Source organism: Corvus kubaryi, unplaced genomic scaffold, assembly GCF_017639235.1.
Source record: "Corvus kubaryi isolate FWS band 111438036 unplaced genomic scaffold, C.kubaryi_AGA036_p1.0 37308, whole genome shotgun sequence".
NCBI classification, from domain to species: Eukaryota; Metazoa; Chordata; class Aves; order Passeriformes; family Corvidae; genus Corvus; species Corvus kubaryi.
The window spans coordinates 15342961-15362158 of NW_024581096.1; the positions used below are offsets into that span (position 1 = coordinate 15342961).

The window sequence follows — 19198 nt, forward strand, 5'->3', positions numbered from 1 at the left end:
GACACTTCACTCCTGACAGGAACAAGGCAGTGACCTCTCCAGGAAAGACCACAGCCTCCCTGCTCTGCCGTGTGTAGAAAGTCTTCTGGCACCTCTCTGTTTCTTTCAAACCTCAAACTTCAGGCACAGTTCTTTCCTTGTTCCTCTTGGCAGTCATTCTCTATAAAGCAGGGCACGCTGAAGGAAAATAAAGCTGTTTTTACAGATACCATATATTTACCAAGATAAAATTTTATTTAAGAAAAAAGTCATAGCAGTAATTGGACAGTCTGATCCCATTTGTCCAGTTGTTAAACACAACTGTCATTCAAAAAGCATTAAGTGCTGCCTGCATCATGGCTGAATAGCTTGTTCTGAGGGTATGTTTTTCTGCATCACTCATGGAAATGAGACTTTGCAGCCTGGTACTGTGCAAAATAGCTGTGGTGTCCCTTTTGAAACATCTTCCAGAAGGAAAAGGAGGAATTCTTCATCGAATTTTAAAATGTTTGAGCGTTGTCCAAACTCTTTCTAAACTGACATATAGGAAAACATGCCCCATAGACAATATTTATGTCCTTTCCCCAAGTCCCGTTACAAGGGGAAAGGAGGGGTAACACGTACATTCTTGGGAGGAAGATCCAAGCCTTTATCAAAGAATCATCTCCAGCCTCTGTAATCATTGTGATCTGTTTGTGTCTGCCTCCTACTAGTAGTAGACTCCTGTTCTCTCCATGCTGCTTTGCAAACTGTTCCTCTCCCAGGCTTCCTCCCACTTTCTGTATCAGTGAAATTATCCATCCTCACTTTTAGAGACTGCACAGCTGAGCCATTGCTCTCAGTGACTCCTGCCTTCCTTCTTGCTCATGTCGCTTTCACCTGAACTCTGCCCAAATATTTTTTTCCCTTAATTCTCTGCCTTTTTTGTCCCACTTGCTCCTTACCTTAAGAGCTTGAATTGATTCAGCCTAAGCCTTTGTGAGTGTTCCAACCCTTTGTGTCATAAAGTAACACTGTTTATAGCACAACAAAATAAATCCTCTATGGGGCTTTAAGGTAATTCTACTGTAGACCCTAAACCATCTCCTTTTTTGCTATAACTTTGGGGTTTTTTCTGCCTTCTGCTCTAAGTGGAAGGCAATCCCCACTTTTTCCAAACAACCCACATACCTTCTTTTTTTGATCACTGCTGTGAAATTGGTACAATCAAGTCAGCAGGTGTTAATGTGTTCTGGAGGAATGGCGGAGTTCTGTCTAGCTCACTAGTCTGAAGCTCATGAGTTTTAAACTGCCTTCTGCCATGAGTAAACTGTGAGCTGGCTATGAGAAGAAGGTTTAATCACACCAGGTGTTTCAGAGCCTGTGGGCTGCTGGCAGTCCCTTTGCTGCAACTCAGCTCCCAAGTTACACCAATGCCAGAAAACATCCCCTCTCTGTCCCCCATCACTACCCAGCCTGAAAGTAAGAGGTCATTTTCAAAAAAAGGAAGGATTTTTTATTAATTACTTTAAGTACTGGTTCTAGGACTAGAAAATTGGGAGAACAGATTAATAGTACAAGGGAGACAATTTACTTTGTATAAGCTCATCTGAGAAACTGTGTTTGACATAATAAATGACACTGCTAAAAAGTGTGTCTTGAACAGGGCTAGTATACTTAATATTTAAAGTGATTCTGTCAAGCATGGGTAGTTTAAATCCGTAATGGAAGCTGCCTTTTAAATCTGGATTTTCAGGTTTTGCTTACATTTTTTTAAAGAAAAACAGGTATTCTGGGAGTAGACTCCCTAGTAAATTCTAGCACTATGTTGGTTTTTTTTAAGTTCACTGCAAGAACATATAACTGATGGTTCAAAAATCCTTCACAAATTCATGTCTAATTCACAAGGTGGTTTTGGCCGTAAAAAGTTTGGGACACTCAAGTCACAAAGCAGCTATGCCTTTTTTAGCAACTCACTTTCAGCCAGAACATGAAAGACTCAACTTCAGTTTCTGTTTCTGCCTGAATGCTTCAGCTGTCAGGTTGAAGTGTGGCTTTATGCAGCCTCTGATCCATGGGGCAGGGATTTAAGCAAAATGTGAAAGCAAAACTTTGGCATAGTTATTTCTGTGCAGGCAGATACCATGTTTTTAGTTCCTCAGAGCTCACGTAGCTGATTCCCATCTGCCTGTGTGCAGAACAGCTACAATACACAACCGTCCTTGAGTTTGAATTTGGGTCCTTTGGGTTTCCTGTCCTTCACTGGAAGGGGATGGTCAATGCAAGGACATGATCTTAGCTCCATTGTTCGCAATGTTCTTCTTTCTGTCTGCAATTAAACATTCCTGGGTACCCAGGAGCTTCCCTCTCGCTGGAAATCAGAGTCATGACCTCTTTAGAGAAGGCTGTTGCTGCTTTGGGTCTTGTTGATAAGGTGAATGGAACCCTCTACAGCACATTCATCTGACCTAGAACTAGGCTGTAATCTCCTCTGCATCAAAGCAGGGCAGATAGACAACGGAAAAAGGGCAGGACTAAAGGAAACAAAACACAGTGCCAGTTGTCCAGTTGTCTGCATTTACCTGGTTATGACCATCATATGGGAGATGACCGGAATAATCTGGAGAGTTCTAAGGAAAAGCTTCATGTGGAACTTCCTCTGTGCTATTGAGGAATGACAGGATCGTGCCTGAGTTGGCAGTAAATTGCCTGGAGCATCTGGTGGGTACTTCATTCCCAACCTGTTACTTTTCTCACCTTATGGAAATCCTTTTTCACCATGAGGACAGTCAAGCATGGGAAAACTTCTCCCGGGGAGGTCATGTCATCTCCAACCCTGAAGGTTTTGAAAATCTGACTGAATAAATCTCTGAGCAGCCCAGTCTGATCCTATAGCTGATGCTACTTTGAGCAAGGCTAGAAAGCTCGTGAGGTCCCTTCCAGCTGAAGTAATCCTGTGATCCTGTTTCTGGCTAGGACTCCAGGCTGGTTTTTTAAGATGTCATATAGTTTCTGCTCATTACCCAAAAAAAAAAAAAACAAACCAAAACTTCTGTCTAGTTACACTTTTGGATTCAGATAACACAGATTCATAACCACAGCCAGATTTGCAGGGGTAGACTTCAGTGAGTTGCATGCACTGGTATAAAGCAGTCCTCTGGCATGCCCTGTGGTAAACAAGAAAAGCCAGTTGCTGCTTGATTTTCACTCCATTATAAATGTTCTTCTTTTAAAGTTTAAATTACAGCTTTTTCTTCTTTCTCTTCAATTCACCAAACCTTCTTGATTGAATTCAAAAACATATTAAAACTAATTTTCTCCTCTCTTGTATCTCTTACTGACTCCAGTGCACAGACAGGGAAATTAGTTCCTAACTTGCATTCCTTAATGCTGAATGATTTGGTAACATGAGCAAGCAGCTGGATTTTTGTACCTACTGTGTCCTAGCAAAACATTAGGGCATTAGCACAGGTCATTAACAGAGTGTACAAGAACCAAATTAAAGTGTTTGTGTGAGGTGACAATCAAGCAGCTACTAAGGGGACTGTGCAACACGTCCATTTCTTAGACCAATTTGAGCTCTTCTTGGTGTTGGTCATGTCTCAAGTAGCCTTTGGAAAAGGCACTTTTATCTTAGATTGGCAAAGGGATTTTTTTCATCTGTGATTAGGATTTTTAAGGGGATTTGCAGAAAGAGATCGTGACCCAGAGGCTGGTTGTCACACATAGATCCCTACCTGCTGCATGCCACAAATAGTGTAAGAGAACACAGAAGAAAACAAAAGCAAATGAATCATCCCATCCCACGTTTCTTCCTTTATGAATGTCCTGCTTTTTTTCCTGTAGAATGAGGGAATGGATTTGAATCAAAGAAGATTAAAATCCATCCTGGAGGGTGAGGTTGACTATTTTAATGTGAAAACCACGGTTTTGATGTTCTTATGAAGACTTTAGGACAGGAGTGGAGGCAGTGGGCGGGTGTTCAAGACTGCTAAAGGTGTGGAGGTTGCCTTGGGAAAAAGTGTATATTGGTCTGCAGCAAACTGATGTCCAGAAAAAATAAATTCTCTTTCGTGGTCCAAGAGTTTAGAACAAAGCTGATTGTTCCAAACAAAACATCTAACGAGGTTACAGAACAATACTAAAACTTTTCAAAGGTGGGATGCAACAAAAAGGCAACTTGTCAAACCTCACAGACCAGCTCTATAATCCAGAGGCAGGATCACAGAACTGTGAAAAATTAAGCAGAGAATATCTGAGGCCCTAAAACTGAAAACTCAGGAGTACATGACTTGTAAATAGACATTACTGAAAAAGTTGCTATTCAGGAGAGTCCTTCAAAGCCTCTGTTGAAGGACTGTTACATACAGATCTGTTACATACAGATCCCTCTTCTAGTCCAGCAGTGTAAAAGTCACCCAATTGTTTTCAAGTGGTCCCCAGAGATTTCCACAAAGTGCCCCCTGGGCACCATCTACCCAAGCACTGACTTGTGCTCTTTTCCTTCACGTTCCTAGCTCCTTGCACTTTTGTTAGAGGTTGGTTGACCTTCATGAGGTCTGTTCCATATGATCAGGTTATGGAGCCAGCAGTAAATCCTAAGTACAGGTTTTCACTAGGTCAGCCAAAGTAAGCAGAGCGCATTTAACACCGCAAGTAAGGTACAAAAATCACAGTCACTTTCCCAGCCACTGAGGCCTTTCCAGTGAACAAAGTGTGGTAGGCTTAACCCCCAAATTTATGTCTCCATGCTACTGTTAATTTGCCATTGCAAAGCACCTTCTCCAGAACAGACACAGCAGGGACACTTTGTTGGAGGTCTTGTTTGTTCCAATTCGCTGCTTTTAAGCATGAAATCAATGAAATTCACAGGAGAAAATACTTTCTGGCACTGATTTCCAGTACAGTTCTCTCCAAAGGGATGTGGAAGAGCAATGGCTCTCTCTGGCTTTTCCACCAGACATTGCTGCAGGCATGATACTGTCAGACAGCGTGATACTGTTCTGACAGCTTTGTCTTAGTGTGGTCAGGGGAGGAGATGCAGCTTGCTTTCCTTTATATTTTAGTGGACCCTGGAGACCTGGTAGGAAGAAACCTTGTTTCTGTCATCAGACTGAGTCGATATGACTTCAGGCACCCAGGGAACAGATGCAGGAGATAAAAAATTGCTGGCTTGAGTTCTTTCTCTGTTTGTCCTCATTTTTCATCCCTATGAGCTCCAAGTCAGGACATGTCTCCTCAGTCAGGTGGCTTTGCTGGATTGTTCATTGGATGATCAGAAAATGATGATCCTTACTGTCTCCCAGTGCACACACTGTCCAAGGAGAAGCTCTGTTAAAGACAGCTCTTCAGACCCCAGTGTCCCCAAATTTTGACTTAAGTGCCATCCCTGGAAAGGACAAGGCTGTCAGTCCCTGGGCTTCCTGCATATCTCTGCTGAAGAAAAGTTAAAGGTTTTTTATTCCCCGAAGCCTAGCATTGCCCTTCCATTTACCTCACAAATGCAGCTGTTAGAAGCCTCAGAGACCTGTTGAAAGCAGAGAGTATTTTCTGCCCTGCTTTCGCTCTGTTCACAGCTCTCCCTTTTTCAGTGCTGACTCTGCCAGCATCAATGGGATGGAGAGGCTGTCCGGAAGGCTGAGTGTTAATGCTGTTTGTGTCTAAGTCTTGGCAAAAACCAGGCTCCTTCCAGCACAGTGTGCGAGAGAAAGAGATTCCAGGCTTGAGTCACTGAACGTGCATGTGTCTGTATGTACACACCCCCAGCTCCTCCATCCTCCCTGCACTTGCTTGACCTTCTTTCCTCAGGGAGCCCAGTGCCTCATTCCCACTGTCTCCTGCAGACATCCCAATTCAGAGTGAGTTTCTGATGTCACTTCACTGTGAAGTTGTCTTAAGGACAGATCAACCTGTCACCTTTGTTTTCTGTCCCCAGATGTAATTTGAGATACAGTATGACCTAAAAGTTCCTGGGTGTAGCGGGGGGGGTCCCGGGAGCAGGGGAATCCAGCCAGAGTCACGATACGAACACCGATACAATTTGAGCATTGTGCTCCAGTTTTATTATTCGGTTACACCAAGTTACACTTTTTCCCAAAGTTCACACCCCTTTCCCATGAGAAAGCCTCTAAGCAGCGAGGGAGCTGACCAGTGTATACCTTTTCCCAAGGCTGTTCAAGGCTGCCAGCTAGCAGGTGCCTTGCAAGCCTGTTTTCAGCCTGAGGCCCCGTCAGGGGTACTTCTGCAACAGCCCTGGGATGCCCAAGCCCTCCTGGGGTATCCTATATTCCACAAGGAATCCCTCTACACCTGGGGCTTGTGTGGAGAGAAATAATAAGGTAAAAAAAGCCAACAGTCGATACTGTTAGCCTGCATGCAGTTGATTGGCAATGGAAACCTGTTCTTGATTCAAATCAGATTATGAACGGAAAAATAGATTCTTTTACAAGACTGCATAGCAAAAAGAAACACAAAGCAAGCTTGTATCTTTGCAAAGACTCTTTGAAATCTCAGCATGCCTTGAGCTTATACCCCCCTGCTGTCACATCTTTTGCTTTACATTGGAGTCTGCAGGATTTTGTTCCTTGCACATTCTGCCTGCTCCATTAGCAGCCAGACAGGATCTTCCCACTGTCATCTGCTCTTCCCTTCACCTCTGTCTGTCCACCCAGCAGCACAACCTGACTGAAGAGCAGGCACGTAATTTCTTATAAAATCCCTAACAGGGTCCCTGACCCTTAAAAAGTCTGTATCTTGACTCTCCTCACTCCCCTTTTCCATCATTAAATTAAACTGACTTTCACTGTGTTTAAGTCTCTGTGTACAAAAGTTAAAGCCTGTTGTATATCTTAATTATTGAAAGATAATTCAAACTGAAATTGTAATTAAAAGGAGCTGTGCATCACTGAAACACCCACCATTCTAGCCGCCTGTAGTCCTTATGTATAGTCTCTCTTTTGTCTTAATTTCCTCAGGCAAGCAACTGTGTCTTCTATGCACACTCCTTAGTCCCTTAGCTCTACTGCAATAAAGCCTTGTTTGCTGAGACCCTCAGGCTGTTTCTCTCCTCTTTTGTTCTACTCTCCTGTTCCTTTCATCTTACCACAGCTCCAGTCAGGCAGCCAAACAGGTAGCTGTACAACAGTAAACCTTACGTTGGTGTACAGTTGGCAATTTTAGCTCTTAAATGTGCCAAGTGAAGCTGAACGTGTGCTTGCTGTGGCCCAACACATACCTGACCCAGGCATGCAAGGGGCACAAAAATTATGATTATTCTTGTATTGCTTTTGCATGTCTCCTTCCTTTTCTTTCAGAAGCACCTTAGAAAATCCTTAGCTAATGGTCTTTTGATAAGCAAATCCAAGCTGGAATTTTCTCCTTCCTTCAGTGCATACAGCTGACCATTCGGGAGGGAGGTAAAAATGTTGGTCTGCCAGAATTTCTGCTTCAGTGGTTCATTTAGGAGACAGGGTCAGATAGCGGGGACGTGGCAGCTGCAGCATTGCCAGCAGTCTCATTTTAGTGCTACAGTGTTAAGAACAGGCAGCTGGGAGGCAGAATCAGGAACCTCCTCTGCCAGCTGTTTGAAGGAGGTGGGCCCATGTGCCAATCAAAAGGCATGAGTCTTTGCAAAATCAGTAGTGTGTGGCATGAGAGAAGGGTTCTCACATTCAGTCTTGGTAACACCTGCCTCCCCGTTGCCTAAACTCCCATTTACTGCCCCCCAAAAGCAGTGGTAAACCTTGCTCAGGCCAGAAGTGCATTAGCACCCATCCTTTTTCCTTGGGGGCTGCCTCTGGTCTGGCAGCAAGCGAGGCTGGGGTGGCAGTGCCATAACCTCAGCCCTGAAGGGACATGCCAGCACCTGGCAGCTTGTGGTAACAAACCTCTTCTGAGCATCACTGCTCCACCAACAAATGGTAACAAAAGCATGAAGTACATCAGCATTAAAATACTAAACCATGACACAAACTCATGACGTCAGAGTTCTAGGTTAAGAATTGTCATCATCTTTCCCAGCACATTACTGCTGTCTTCAGCATGAGTCAGGCTTTCCCAGAGCCCCTTTGAGCTCTCGCTGCCACTGGACCTGCTGCTCCTTTGACTGAGGCTTCAGCTCAGCAGTGCATGTGTCTGATTTCCAGCTGCAGGGCTCTGCAGTAGGGATGGCATCTGTCATCCCCCAGCCCTGTTTCCTCTCCTGCAGCTCTTAAAGCAGCTACAGCCAGAACTTTGTCTTTCATCTTGTCTTTCAAGCCTCTTTCTTAGGCGTTTTAGCAGGGACATGAGCTTTCTCTGGCCAGTCCTGTTTCCCTCTGCCACTTAGAAGCATGGCTGTGTTTTGTCACCAACCCTTTTGAGAGGTGTAAGGAGAAGGCAGCTGCCAAGCCCTCAGCCCTGCACCTGTAACATGAGGACATGTAACATTAAGGAACATGAAACAGTTGGTTGCCATCCCCTGTGCCATCCTCCAGTGTCTTAACACCAACAGATACCAGCCCTGCCTGAGAAAGGAGACAGAGGATCCCTTGCAGATGGGAAAAGACGTAATCATTTATCATAGTTTGGGACTAATCCCTTAGCCCAGTCCTGATTTCTCTACCAAAGCAGGGGCCAACCTGGAGTAGGAAGGTGGCAGCACCCTGCCCTCTCAGCCAAGGCAGCCTGCAGGGAACAGATTGCAGCACCCACTGAGCCCCATCCATCAGAGCATAAACCACAGAACAAAGCCAGAGGTGAAGCCATGAACTTTCTCTAAATTCTCTCTAAAAGAGGAAGAGGAAAGGGGTTCCCACTCCTCTCTGTGAGCCACCCCCCCCCCCAATCAAAATACCAAACTGACAGGCCAGGCCCTTTGAAACTTGTGAGGTCTCCAGCTGCCCTAAATAAACCCTGCCTGTCTCCCTCGTCACCATCTGGCAAAACTTCAGAGGAGAGAAGAAGAGAGCAGCAGGAGCCTTTGAGTTGCCCCAGGTGTAACAACCAGACCACAGTATCGAGCTGTCCCAAAGGGCCACCATGCCCCAGTGATCTGGCAGCATCCTCAGGTGCCACCCAAACAGCTTTCACAGGTACTTCTCGAGCAGGAAAGAGAAGTGTCAGGCCAAACACAAGGACCCTCCAACCCTGCTCCGAGACTCTAGAGGCCGCTATCCCTCTGAAACAGAATTTCTGCCAACCTAATTAATGAAAGCTTAATCAGCAGATTGTTTGGTCATAAACTTATTAAATAACTAATTGAGCTCTGAGGCCGTGTGTCAAATTTCAGACTCTGGTAGCCCTGCTGAGGGAGGGATCAGGTCAGTAATCCTGTTAGGGGAGCAGGTTTGCTGGGTGCTCCAGCTGAGCCAAGTACCCAGCACTGGGGCTCATGAATTGAATAGCAGGAAGAGGCACCCTGAGCTGTACATATCCTGTTCTCCTGCAAAGTTTCATAGTAAACAAGCAATTCATCTAGAGAAACAATGCCTGAAAGTCCTCTTCTGGGGAGCAGAGTAATTGGAGGGTGACCTGCCCTCCAAGTACTCTGCTCACTAGTAACACTCTTTCTTTACCTTTTCCAGGGAAGAAAACAGTAGTGTTAACCAGCCTGGTTGCCTGTCTCCATCTGCTTTCATCTTACTAGAAAGAAAATACAGAACTTTGTTTGAAATGCATAGGTTCATAGAAACCAAATGCAGCAGATGATAAAGCACAATGGATCAAATATACAGTATTTTGCTGCTAAATAAAGCCAGAAACATGACTGTCAGATGCAGTCCAGTCCTGGCAAGAGAAAAGGCCAAGAGTCCTTTCCAAGCACAGTGCTGGAGTCAGCAGGCCATGAATCCGTTCTAAGCTCATGTGCTGCCTGTGGCATTATCACTTAGGACTTTATTTGTTTGCCTCCTGATGGGAACTCAACAAGTCATTCCAAGCAGGGGTATCTGCCAGTCAGTGAAGGCTTTCCCGGTGACAACATATTAAAAATATTTTAATTATGATTTATTATTGTTTTAAATCTGTAGTTTATGTAGGCGATACAACACATGCTCTCTCCCATAGACCAATCTTTAGCATGAAAGCATTTGACTAAGTGTTGATGCATTTCAAGCCGACTTATGTCAGACTCCATTCAAGTGGTTTTTTATACAAATACACATTATATGATGACATCCTGTATAACCAAAGGCTGTGAGCATTCAGCTAAGCAAGTTTGTACTGTTACTCTCCTAAATACACATCACATTTAGTACATACACCAGTGACCTTAATGCTTCTTCACAGAACATCAGAACTCATAATAAATGTGAAATAGACACTAATATTACCTCTGTGTATCTGGTAGATTGTGCCTTTAGCATAAGTGATGTTTTGAATGAATTGAGCTATTTAAATGAAGAGAGTTAAATTGCACTTAAAAGACTCCCTTTTTTGGTTTGGTTTTTTTTTGTTGTTGTTTTATTTTGGTTTTGGGGGTTTTTGGGGGGTTTTTTGTCTGTCACATTTAGCAGGGTCAAGCAAATGGCTTTGACTTAAACCTGTGTTCAGCTGAGTAAAAATAATGAGGGGGCATTTGCAGAAGTTCTTCCCAGGTGAAGTAAATTAATTCTCTTTGTCCCTTTAAAATACGTTAAAGGAGACAGTAGCTCAGTTTTATGGATTAGGTTTTTTAGGGATTTTGTAAACAGAAACTTTTTAGCTGGGCTTGTCAGAATGCAAATGCTTCCCCAGATAGCTAACTTTGTTCTTCTGGCTGGCAGGAAAAATATTCTTTGAAAAGTAAATGAAAATACCAGGTAAGTCCCTTTCTGAAGGTAAATGTGAAAAATGAAAAAAAAATTACATTTAAATATCACCAGTGCTGTTCATATATTCCAGTTTTGACAGTGATAAATGAAATCCTTATATGCAGTATTTTGCAGCCATTAGGAATAAAAATCTCAATCCTTTAAAATTAAGTGAAAAAGCACATTCTGAATGAGAACAAAATAAATGCCCTTGTGGGGTGGGAGCTGCAGCAATAGATGCCTTTGAAATCAGTACAGAAAGGTGTTCAAAGATGAAGAGAGATTAATTGCTGCCTGCTGCTATGCACTCCCAACCTGTCTGAATAAAATGGTTGCAGAGACAGCTAGAGAGGAGAACTGGGAGCAGGAATCCTGGTTCTGTGCTCCCCTGCTGCCACAGATGCTCTACATGGCTCTAAGATAAACCAGTTAAATAGTTTATACCAGCGGTAAAACACAACTTACTGTTTTACAAAGATGATTCACCATTGTATCACACCATGAAGAGATAAAATGCTCTGTATGTTGAAAATAGTGTTGTTTTTTTTTTTTTTCCTCAAAAGTGTACAGCCATGAGGTTTTCACTGCAGGAAATGACCTGCTCTCCTCTGGGACAAAGCCCAATAGTGGGTAGGAGCAGAGAAGCCATTCCTTCCCGTAATCACATGAGGATCGGAAAAATGAACTTTGGGGCTGGGATAGAGTGGCTAGGGAACGATGACGTGCTGCTGGGAACATAAAGCCACTTCTGGAAATGCATGGTGTAAATAGGTGGTAACTTTGGTTGGGACTGGAGCAGTTCTTTACACATTCTCCTTTGTGCTAAGGAATAGTGTGATGTTTTGGTGTGTGTTTTTTGAAGAGAAGTGCAAAATAATGTCATCCAGGCCCTCAGAAACCTTTCAATAACTTGCACAGGCAGTGTTCTAGCTGAGGATTACCTCAGAATGAGCCCTGCATTGCTGTGCGTGCAGTGCACTGCCGGCTGCTGTGAATAGCTCCCAGCCAAGAAGTTAAGGGCTGCATCCTTGAACAATAGACACAAACATTAACTTTGTAGTCCCTAGGTCATTTACCAGATCTTGATCAGGCCTTCTTGGTAGCTGAAGGGAGCTTAAAACCACTCCCAGCCCACTGGTGTTTGTGCCAGCTCTCAGCCATGCTAAAGGCACAGAGCAGCAGCCAGATAGAAATGGATGGAAATGCTGTTATTTGGATGTTTAAAACCTAGTCCAGGAGGGACCTTGGAAGACAGATTCATACACCTTTTCTTGCTAGCCAGTTCACACAACTGGAGTTAGAAACTAGAGAACAGTTCACTATTTTTCCCGAGTTTGGCTGGATCAGAAAACTAACAGAATACTAAGAATACTGTGTCTCGCCCAGGTTGGTAGTTGGGTGACATAGTTGTCTGACCCTTGCTATCTGAACAGTCTTTTCTGAAACTGAGTGAAACAATCCTTATTCAGATAGCCTGTCCTGAATAATCAGTGCTGATGCGTGTATCAGCTTGAAATCGTATTCCCTGTATTCACAGCAGGGGACCAGCCACAGATAGGTCCTTTTTGTTTCTGCTACACTTGTTTAGTAAAAATCGCTTTTCTTTTGCCTTTTTTTTTTCCTTACAGGTAGGCACAGCCATCAGCTGCACTAGTGCCACCCACATGGTCACACCTACACTCCAGGGAGCGCTGGGATCAGCATGGCTCTATCACACAGCTTTCTTACACCTTCTTTTCCATGCAGCCTGCAGGCAAAGCACATACTGATGTACCTACCCTAAAATCCTCTCCGAGCAATGACACAGTCCTCACTGACAAATACTCTCTGTCAGAGGTGAAAGGTAGAGGTTTCAGTGTTAGCTGCATTCATGCTAATGTCCCCAGCTAAGCGATGCAAGTGAAGTGGAATCAGGACTTCGGCTTGAAGAAGCTGTAGGCAGCACTTCATTCTTTTCATTTGCTCATGAATCTGTTCATCATTCAGCAGAATTTAAGCAGACATATTAATTTCATTTAGTGTGTAATTTAAATCCTCAGCTTACTTGAGAAATTAGAATTCATCTGGGAATTGCAGTCCTCAGCCTCAGAAACAATTTGACTGTGGGGGACAGAGAGAGAAATACATCCCAAAGTCTCATCTCATGAACCTTGAAAATGAAAAAATACAACTCTGGCACACTGGATTAATTTCTCTTTTTCTTGCCGCTGCAGCAAATCCCATGGGTCCACACTCCACTGTCCCCATAGCAGGAAGCTCCATCTTCTCCTGGTCAGGCAGGTTCACAAGCAGTTGAGTTACTGAGGTCCAGCCAGCAGCTCTCAGCAAAGAGACAGGAGCAGTCAGCATCTGCTTGTTCCGTCCCACAGTGCAAAGGAAGCAAATCAGCCTCATCTGCCATAAAATAGTGTTTGTGCCAGTCAGGCTGCCTCAGCTGAGGGGGCTGCAGGTAGTCAAGCACAGTGACAGTGTGACAATGGCATCCTAAACCACTCTCCACCCACCACTGTCTGATCATAGCCAGACTCACCCGCTATCTTGGGACAAACGGAAAATGTGGATTTTGGGTGTCTGATCTTCCAAATAGCTCTTCAGCATAGTACAGCGTGATGTTCACTAGATTCCTGGGTTGTCTGCTTTGCGTCATTTCACAAAAGGAGCAGTTCTGCAGGAGACTCAGGCATATGCGTACTTTTGGCATTTCTGGTTTGGGGAAGATAGTAAGCAAAACCAAGGCCACCGCAACATGCACCAAAAAACTGTTCAGCATTTCATGTATTAAAAAAATGTGAAATGTTATTAAAACTGGTTATGATTTTGTTTAAATGCTGAAACCAGAGAAGTAATGTTAAGGATTCATTCGAGTCTGATTTTTAGTTCAGACACATTCATGTTAAGTCCATTCTGCTTCCCGTGCTCCATTACTATTTTCTGTCATCATAAAGCAGCTAGACAGATCCTGCCAGCTGAACAGGTAACCATTTTACATTGCACTAAATCATCTCAAGGTTGAAATCATTCCTTAGGGCTGTAGGTGTTCTCATGTTCAGGGGAGAATTCAGCCCCTCTCGTTTTAGACATGACTCTTTCTAAAGGAGGCTCCCTGTGGGGGTGTGCATCACTTGTCAGCATGCGGTTATGTGCCCATCCACCCTCTGACACCTCCTGGATCAGGCAGGTGAACGGATCCTGGGACAGGGACAGTTTGCTGAGTGTTTGGCATGCTGGGGCACCTGCTTATTAAGGACCTTTGCTTCTGTAATAGGAGACCATTGCCAGGCAGGACACAAGGCTGGGCCACTTACGGTGCTGATCGTGCCTGCAGCATGCATTTCCTTTGCTGCTTTTTACTTAAGTGTTACCCCTGCCTTTCTGAATGCTCCATGGTCTGTCTGCTTGGCTGTTGTCTTGTCACCAGCAGAGCTTACCTTGAAGCAGCACGTGGAGCAGATGCTGAATGGCTCAGATGGAGTCAGTGAGCAGCACAGGCCTGTGTGGGGCTAGCAGGAAAGCAGTGGTTTATTCTTTGAGCAGATGCATCTTCCCTTAAATGATTTTAAGGTCATAAGGGACAGAGTGTCTCAAAGATGAAGTGACAAGGTGAGCACTTGAGGAGGGGCATAATGGAGGGACAAGGTGTGATGTGGTTGGCAGATCCAGGCGAAAGGCTGTTCCCCATGCTGTTCAGAGCAGGATAGTGATATCAAAAGGATCCTGGACCCCCTCCTCACATACACAAACACACTCATGTGCTGCTCCATGTGTTCTTCTTCTGACACGACATCCAGGATTAGCTGAAGTGGAACCAGTGCAGCCTAATTCCCCCATGAGTCAGACTGACAGCACAGCTGTCTGTGTTCTCCAAGTTCTCCCCTGAAAGAGAAAACTGCTGCTTTGCTTCAACTCAAGCATGGAGACAGGTAGATTGTCTGTGGTGGGATAACCCTGGCTGGACAGCAGGAGCCAGTCAAAGCTTCTCTGTCACTCAGCTGGACAGAGGACTAAAAACAACAACAGCATGAGCTTCCCACAGGGTCACAGCCTCTTTAGGCACCCCCTTGCTCTGTCGTGGGGTCCTCCATGCACTGCAGATGGATCTCTGCTCCCCTATGGAGAGATCCATGGGCTGCAGGGGAACCTCACCATGGGCTATGGGGGAATCTGTTCTGGCACCTGGAGCCGCTCCTCTTCCTCCTTCTGTATTGACTTGGGTGTCTGCAGGGGTGTTTCTGACATACCCTCACTCCTCTGCAGTTGTGCAGGATTTTTCCCCCTTTCCTAACTGCATTATCCCAGAGTCTCTACCACTGTTGCTAATGGGCCCAGCCATGACCAGCAGCAGGTCCTCCTTGGATCCAGCTGGCCTTGGCTCTGTTAGACACAGGGAAATTTCTAGAGGCTTCTCACAGAACCCACCTGTGTAACCCTCCACTACCAAAAATTCACACACAAACCAAATCCATCACCCAACACAGTGATCCTGCTAATGATCAGACAAGATTTTCAGACCCCCGGTTGTTTTGTAATGTCAAAGGCACACACAGGCTGCTTCGTACCCTCCCAACCTTCTCTGCTCTATCCTGCTTTTTGAAGGAAGCTTTAGTGAAAAGCCAGAAGGAACCTGGATATGGTTAAGGCTCCCCTGGCTGTTTCAGCCCTGCTGGTGTTGCTGATGATTACCTGCAAGCCATCACACCTGCACTCACAGTGTGTTCAGTCACCTATAACCATTTCATCAGCATCCTGAAGCACTGGCAGCTTGTCTCAGTGCTGTGTATTTGTGGTCAGTGCTGGAGCTTCTGATGGAGATGAGTGGAAAGTGGGTTGTATTTAGTGTTGTAAGTATTTGCCTCCATAGTCTCACTTTATCTCTCTCTGAACAGCAAAATTCATGTAGCCTGCAAAATATCAGCCTTTTATTCTGGAGTCAGAGGTAACCAATGCATTTGCAAGTTTCATACTGAGAAATTCTCTGATTTAAGGTTTTGATTTCAATACTGAATCAGTCTCTTAGTTGCTCACGCCAGAGTGAGTTATTAATCCAGTCCTTTTCCTGCCAAGTTCCATGAGCATTTATTCACCTCTGCTGTCAGCAGGAGCAGGCTGGGTATGGTTTGTAGGTGTATGTACTCTTCTCTCCATGTTCCTCAGCATCACAATCTCTAGGCATCTCTGCTGCTTATTTCTCCCTCAAGGGGAGTCTTGGACCTGTGTCCCCCTGCTCTGACTTGTGGGGAAGGGAAAGTGTTGGGCCACCTTGAACTTGTACAGCACAGAAGCATGCTGCTTTTCCACAGTAAGTGAGAAAAGCTGCTTTTCTCTCCAAGGGGAAATAAAATTTGCAAAAGAAAATAACAAAACAACAACAATAACAAAAATACCGACCACCAGAATTCACACATTGTGGGGGAAGCAGAAGCAAAACAAATTCACTATTCAGGTTCCTCAGCAAGCAGCCTGGTATACCTGTTATTCAGGCATGCCACAAAAGTAGTTTCCAGCATTTTCTCACACTCTGGAGAATTTTTTTTTTAACTGGTTTCATTCCTACGTTACTGGCCCCATGCTCAGCATTTCCATACAAGCCTTGCCTGCCATTGCAGGATGAGATTGGGGTGGTTAGCTCAACTTTTGTGACTAGCAGGTAACTCAACACAACTGATCTTCCAGAGGAAACAAGGAAGAATTTCAAATCAGAAAATTTAACATCAATTTTTATCCATCCCTGGGTTCCCATCCCTGCTGGAGGCAGAGCCATATTAGTACAGCACAGTACTGGGGTCCATGCAGCAACCAGCTGCAGACAGGGACAAGGTCTCTGCCCTTTGTCTGCCTCAGCTGGGTTTCATCCAGAAGGTCCAAGACCTTAGGGTCTTGGAGACCAAGATTTTAGTGTGTTGCTGCCAACAAGTTGCTATGAGTGAAGGTAGATAGGTCTGGTGACCTTAGAGAAAGTGGGACACAGCTCATCTGGCCTTTGCAGCATCCCTCTGTAAGAGACGGCAAGGTCATGTCCTTTGCTGTTAATTCTGCTGTGCCTTTTGCCACTATCAGATCTGGGTTTCTTCAGCTTTATGGTGGCCATCCAGGCTGTTGCTCTAATTTTGCTTTTCCCTTTCCTATCTTCTGTGCAGAAAAGCAGAGGGAGCTGGCTCGGAAGGGCTCCCTGAAGAATGGCAACATGGGAAGCCCAGTTAATCAGCAGCCCAAGAAGAACAATGTGATGGCACGAACAAGGTAAAGGACTGGAAAAGTACTGGTAGCTGTGCTCTGAGCTGCAATCCCTAATGGCCCTGGGATGGTCAAGGACTGTGTTCATTGCTTTTGCCTACTGCCAGACACACTGCAAGAGCAATGATGGCCCTTCCTGGAGCTGGCGGGCCCAAATGCTCTGTGCTGTGTTGCATCCCAGGCCCTGGGAAGATGCAGGGCAGCTGAGCCCAGGACCAGTGGCAGTGCAGCCTGTAGAATGCAGAGGTAGCCCAGCCTGGTTGAAATCAAGGGGTTGATAGGGCCATCCTACAGGTTCTGGGTAGTCTCATGTAACACCTAATCCTGCCAGTGGGAGAGGAGCAGTGTTGCTTCATGAAACACACGTTGGTTCAGAGCATAGCTCTGCCTTGGTTGCTTTTGTCACAGTAAGTTCCACTGCTCCTTTTTGATGGTGACCCCTTCCCCTCCTGATGGATTTAGTGGAGGCTTGTAAATAATCCATCTCTGTGTGCCTTGCTATACATCTCCTCCACCCTTGGAACAGCATGGTCACACTTTGCTGGAGATGCTTTGGAAGAGCTCTGTAAGACAGTATCAGGCAGTGCTACAACTTGCTGTAAACAAGGACATTCCGAGCTGAATATTTTATTTTAGAGTATTTTTATTTTTTTCCATGCAAACTTCAGTACACCAATGTATTAGTTACCTATGTTCAGAAGGGAGGAAACCTCATGAACCCACAGAATTGCATGCTTTGCATGCCACTAGAAAGGTGGCAGTTTTTAGTGGAGCACCTCACTTAAAATGACAGAAGAATCTGCAGAATGCTGAATATTTACTGATGAATGGGAAAGTTGCCTTGATTACCATATATTAAACTGAATAGGAGCTGCAGGTCAGTGCCTCTCTATATGCAATGCATCTGAGAGATGAGATTTCTTGTTCACACTAATTCTCCAGACACAAAATATTAGTAATAAATCCTGGCAGGACCCTGTCAACTTTTAGTTGTAAGCCCCTGAAATGTGGCTGGAATATGCTGCATTGCTTCCTCTCTGTGTTTGGGTGTTGAGGCCATATAAAAGAGCCAGACCCTTCATGGCAGCAAGAAACTCAGGAACTGTGCTCAGCTGGTTTTCCAGGCCCACTGTTCCTCCTTATCTTCCAAGTACATGCTGAAAAAACTTGTTTTCTTTTGGCAGTAGGCTGCAAGCTAGCATCCTGAGAGGAATGGTAGCAGATTTGCTGCTTGAGAGGTTTAGAAACACAGAAATCAGTGGAGGAAGATAATAAAGGAGAGAAGATGGGATAAATAGAGGTATCTACCTATAACATGAGTGCATTTTCCATGGAGTGGTTGTTATTTCCAAGCTGCCGATGGAAAGAGCAGAGCAGTGACACCTACTGACAAAAGATTTCAAACAGCCAGCTCAGTTTCTTTTCACTTAAGGACATCTGAACACCTCTGAATGGTTCAGTCTGTCTTGCCACAGACAGGGCAACACCAGCAAGGCAGAAATGCCACAAGCTCGTTCAAGCAGCTTTTCACAGGGTAATGGTTGCAGTATAATGGGATATAGTCCAGGAGGATACACTGCAAAACTTGCAGGTTATGATTTAAGTCTGAACTGTTGGCTTCCTCAGGTCTCTGCAGGAGAATAAGCTAAAGCCATTTTCCCCTTTTTGACAGTTCTGCTCTTCTCATCAAATACATTTTCCTTTGTGCTTTGCCTCTCCTAGTCTCTATTCCACCTTGTCCTTCTTCCCCAAGGCCTCTGTTATTCTGTATTATCCCTGTGGATTTCTGACATCCAGCCTCTAGTACAAGTACAAGGTTGCCTTCACCATTCAGTCCTCTTCTGGGACAAGGGTGCAGCCAGCCTTACAGGTGAGAGTAATTGGATCTATAACACTCTCAGTCTCTGTAAAAGCAAATTAAATGTGAACAAGGTAGGGCTGATTCTGCACTCTTCCTATGAGCACGGAGGCCACAACACCATCCACACACTTGGACATGGCTGGATGGTACTACAGTCCACTCAGGATGACCTAAACTTGGAATTTGTGTTCCAACTTGTGTTGCTTCAAGTGAGCAAAAACACAAAGACAAGGAGCTCATACTGGGACAGCTGCAGATGAAAGCAGCTACCACTGCTACCCAACTTTATTCCAAGGACAGTGGGAAGTGAAAGTAAGGACCATCAGGATGTGAGGGAAAGACTTAAATCAGGGGCAGAGACACTATAACAATTTTTGCC

General features: G+C 44.8%; 1 protein-coding gene across 3 annotated transcripts in view; it reads left to right on the forward strand.

The window, feature by feature from the left end:
• Window positions 1-19198, forward strand: part of FAM219A (family with sequence similarity 219 member A) — a 96384-nt gene that overhangs the window by 64727 nt on the left and 12459 nt on the right. For all 3 annotated transcript variants that reach the window (XM_042028713.1, XM_042028712.1, XM_042028714.1), the window contains exon 3: window positions 16862-16964. In XM_042028713.1, the coding sequence (XP_041884647.1) occupies window positions 16862-16964 (103 nt within the window). The remainder of the gene's footprint in view (window positions 1-16861; window positions 16965-19198) is intronic.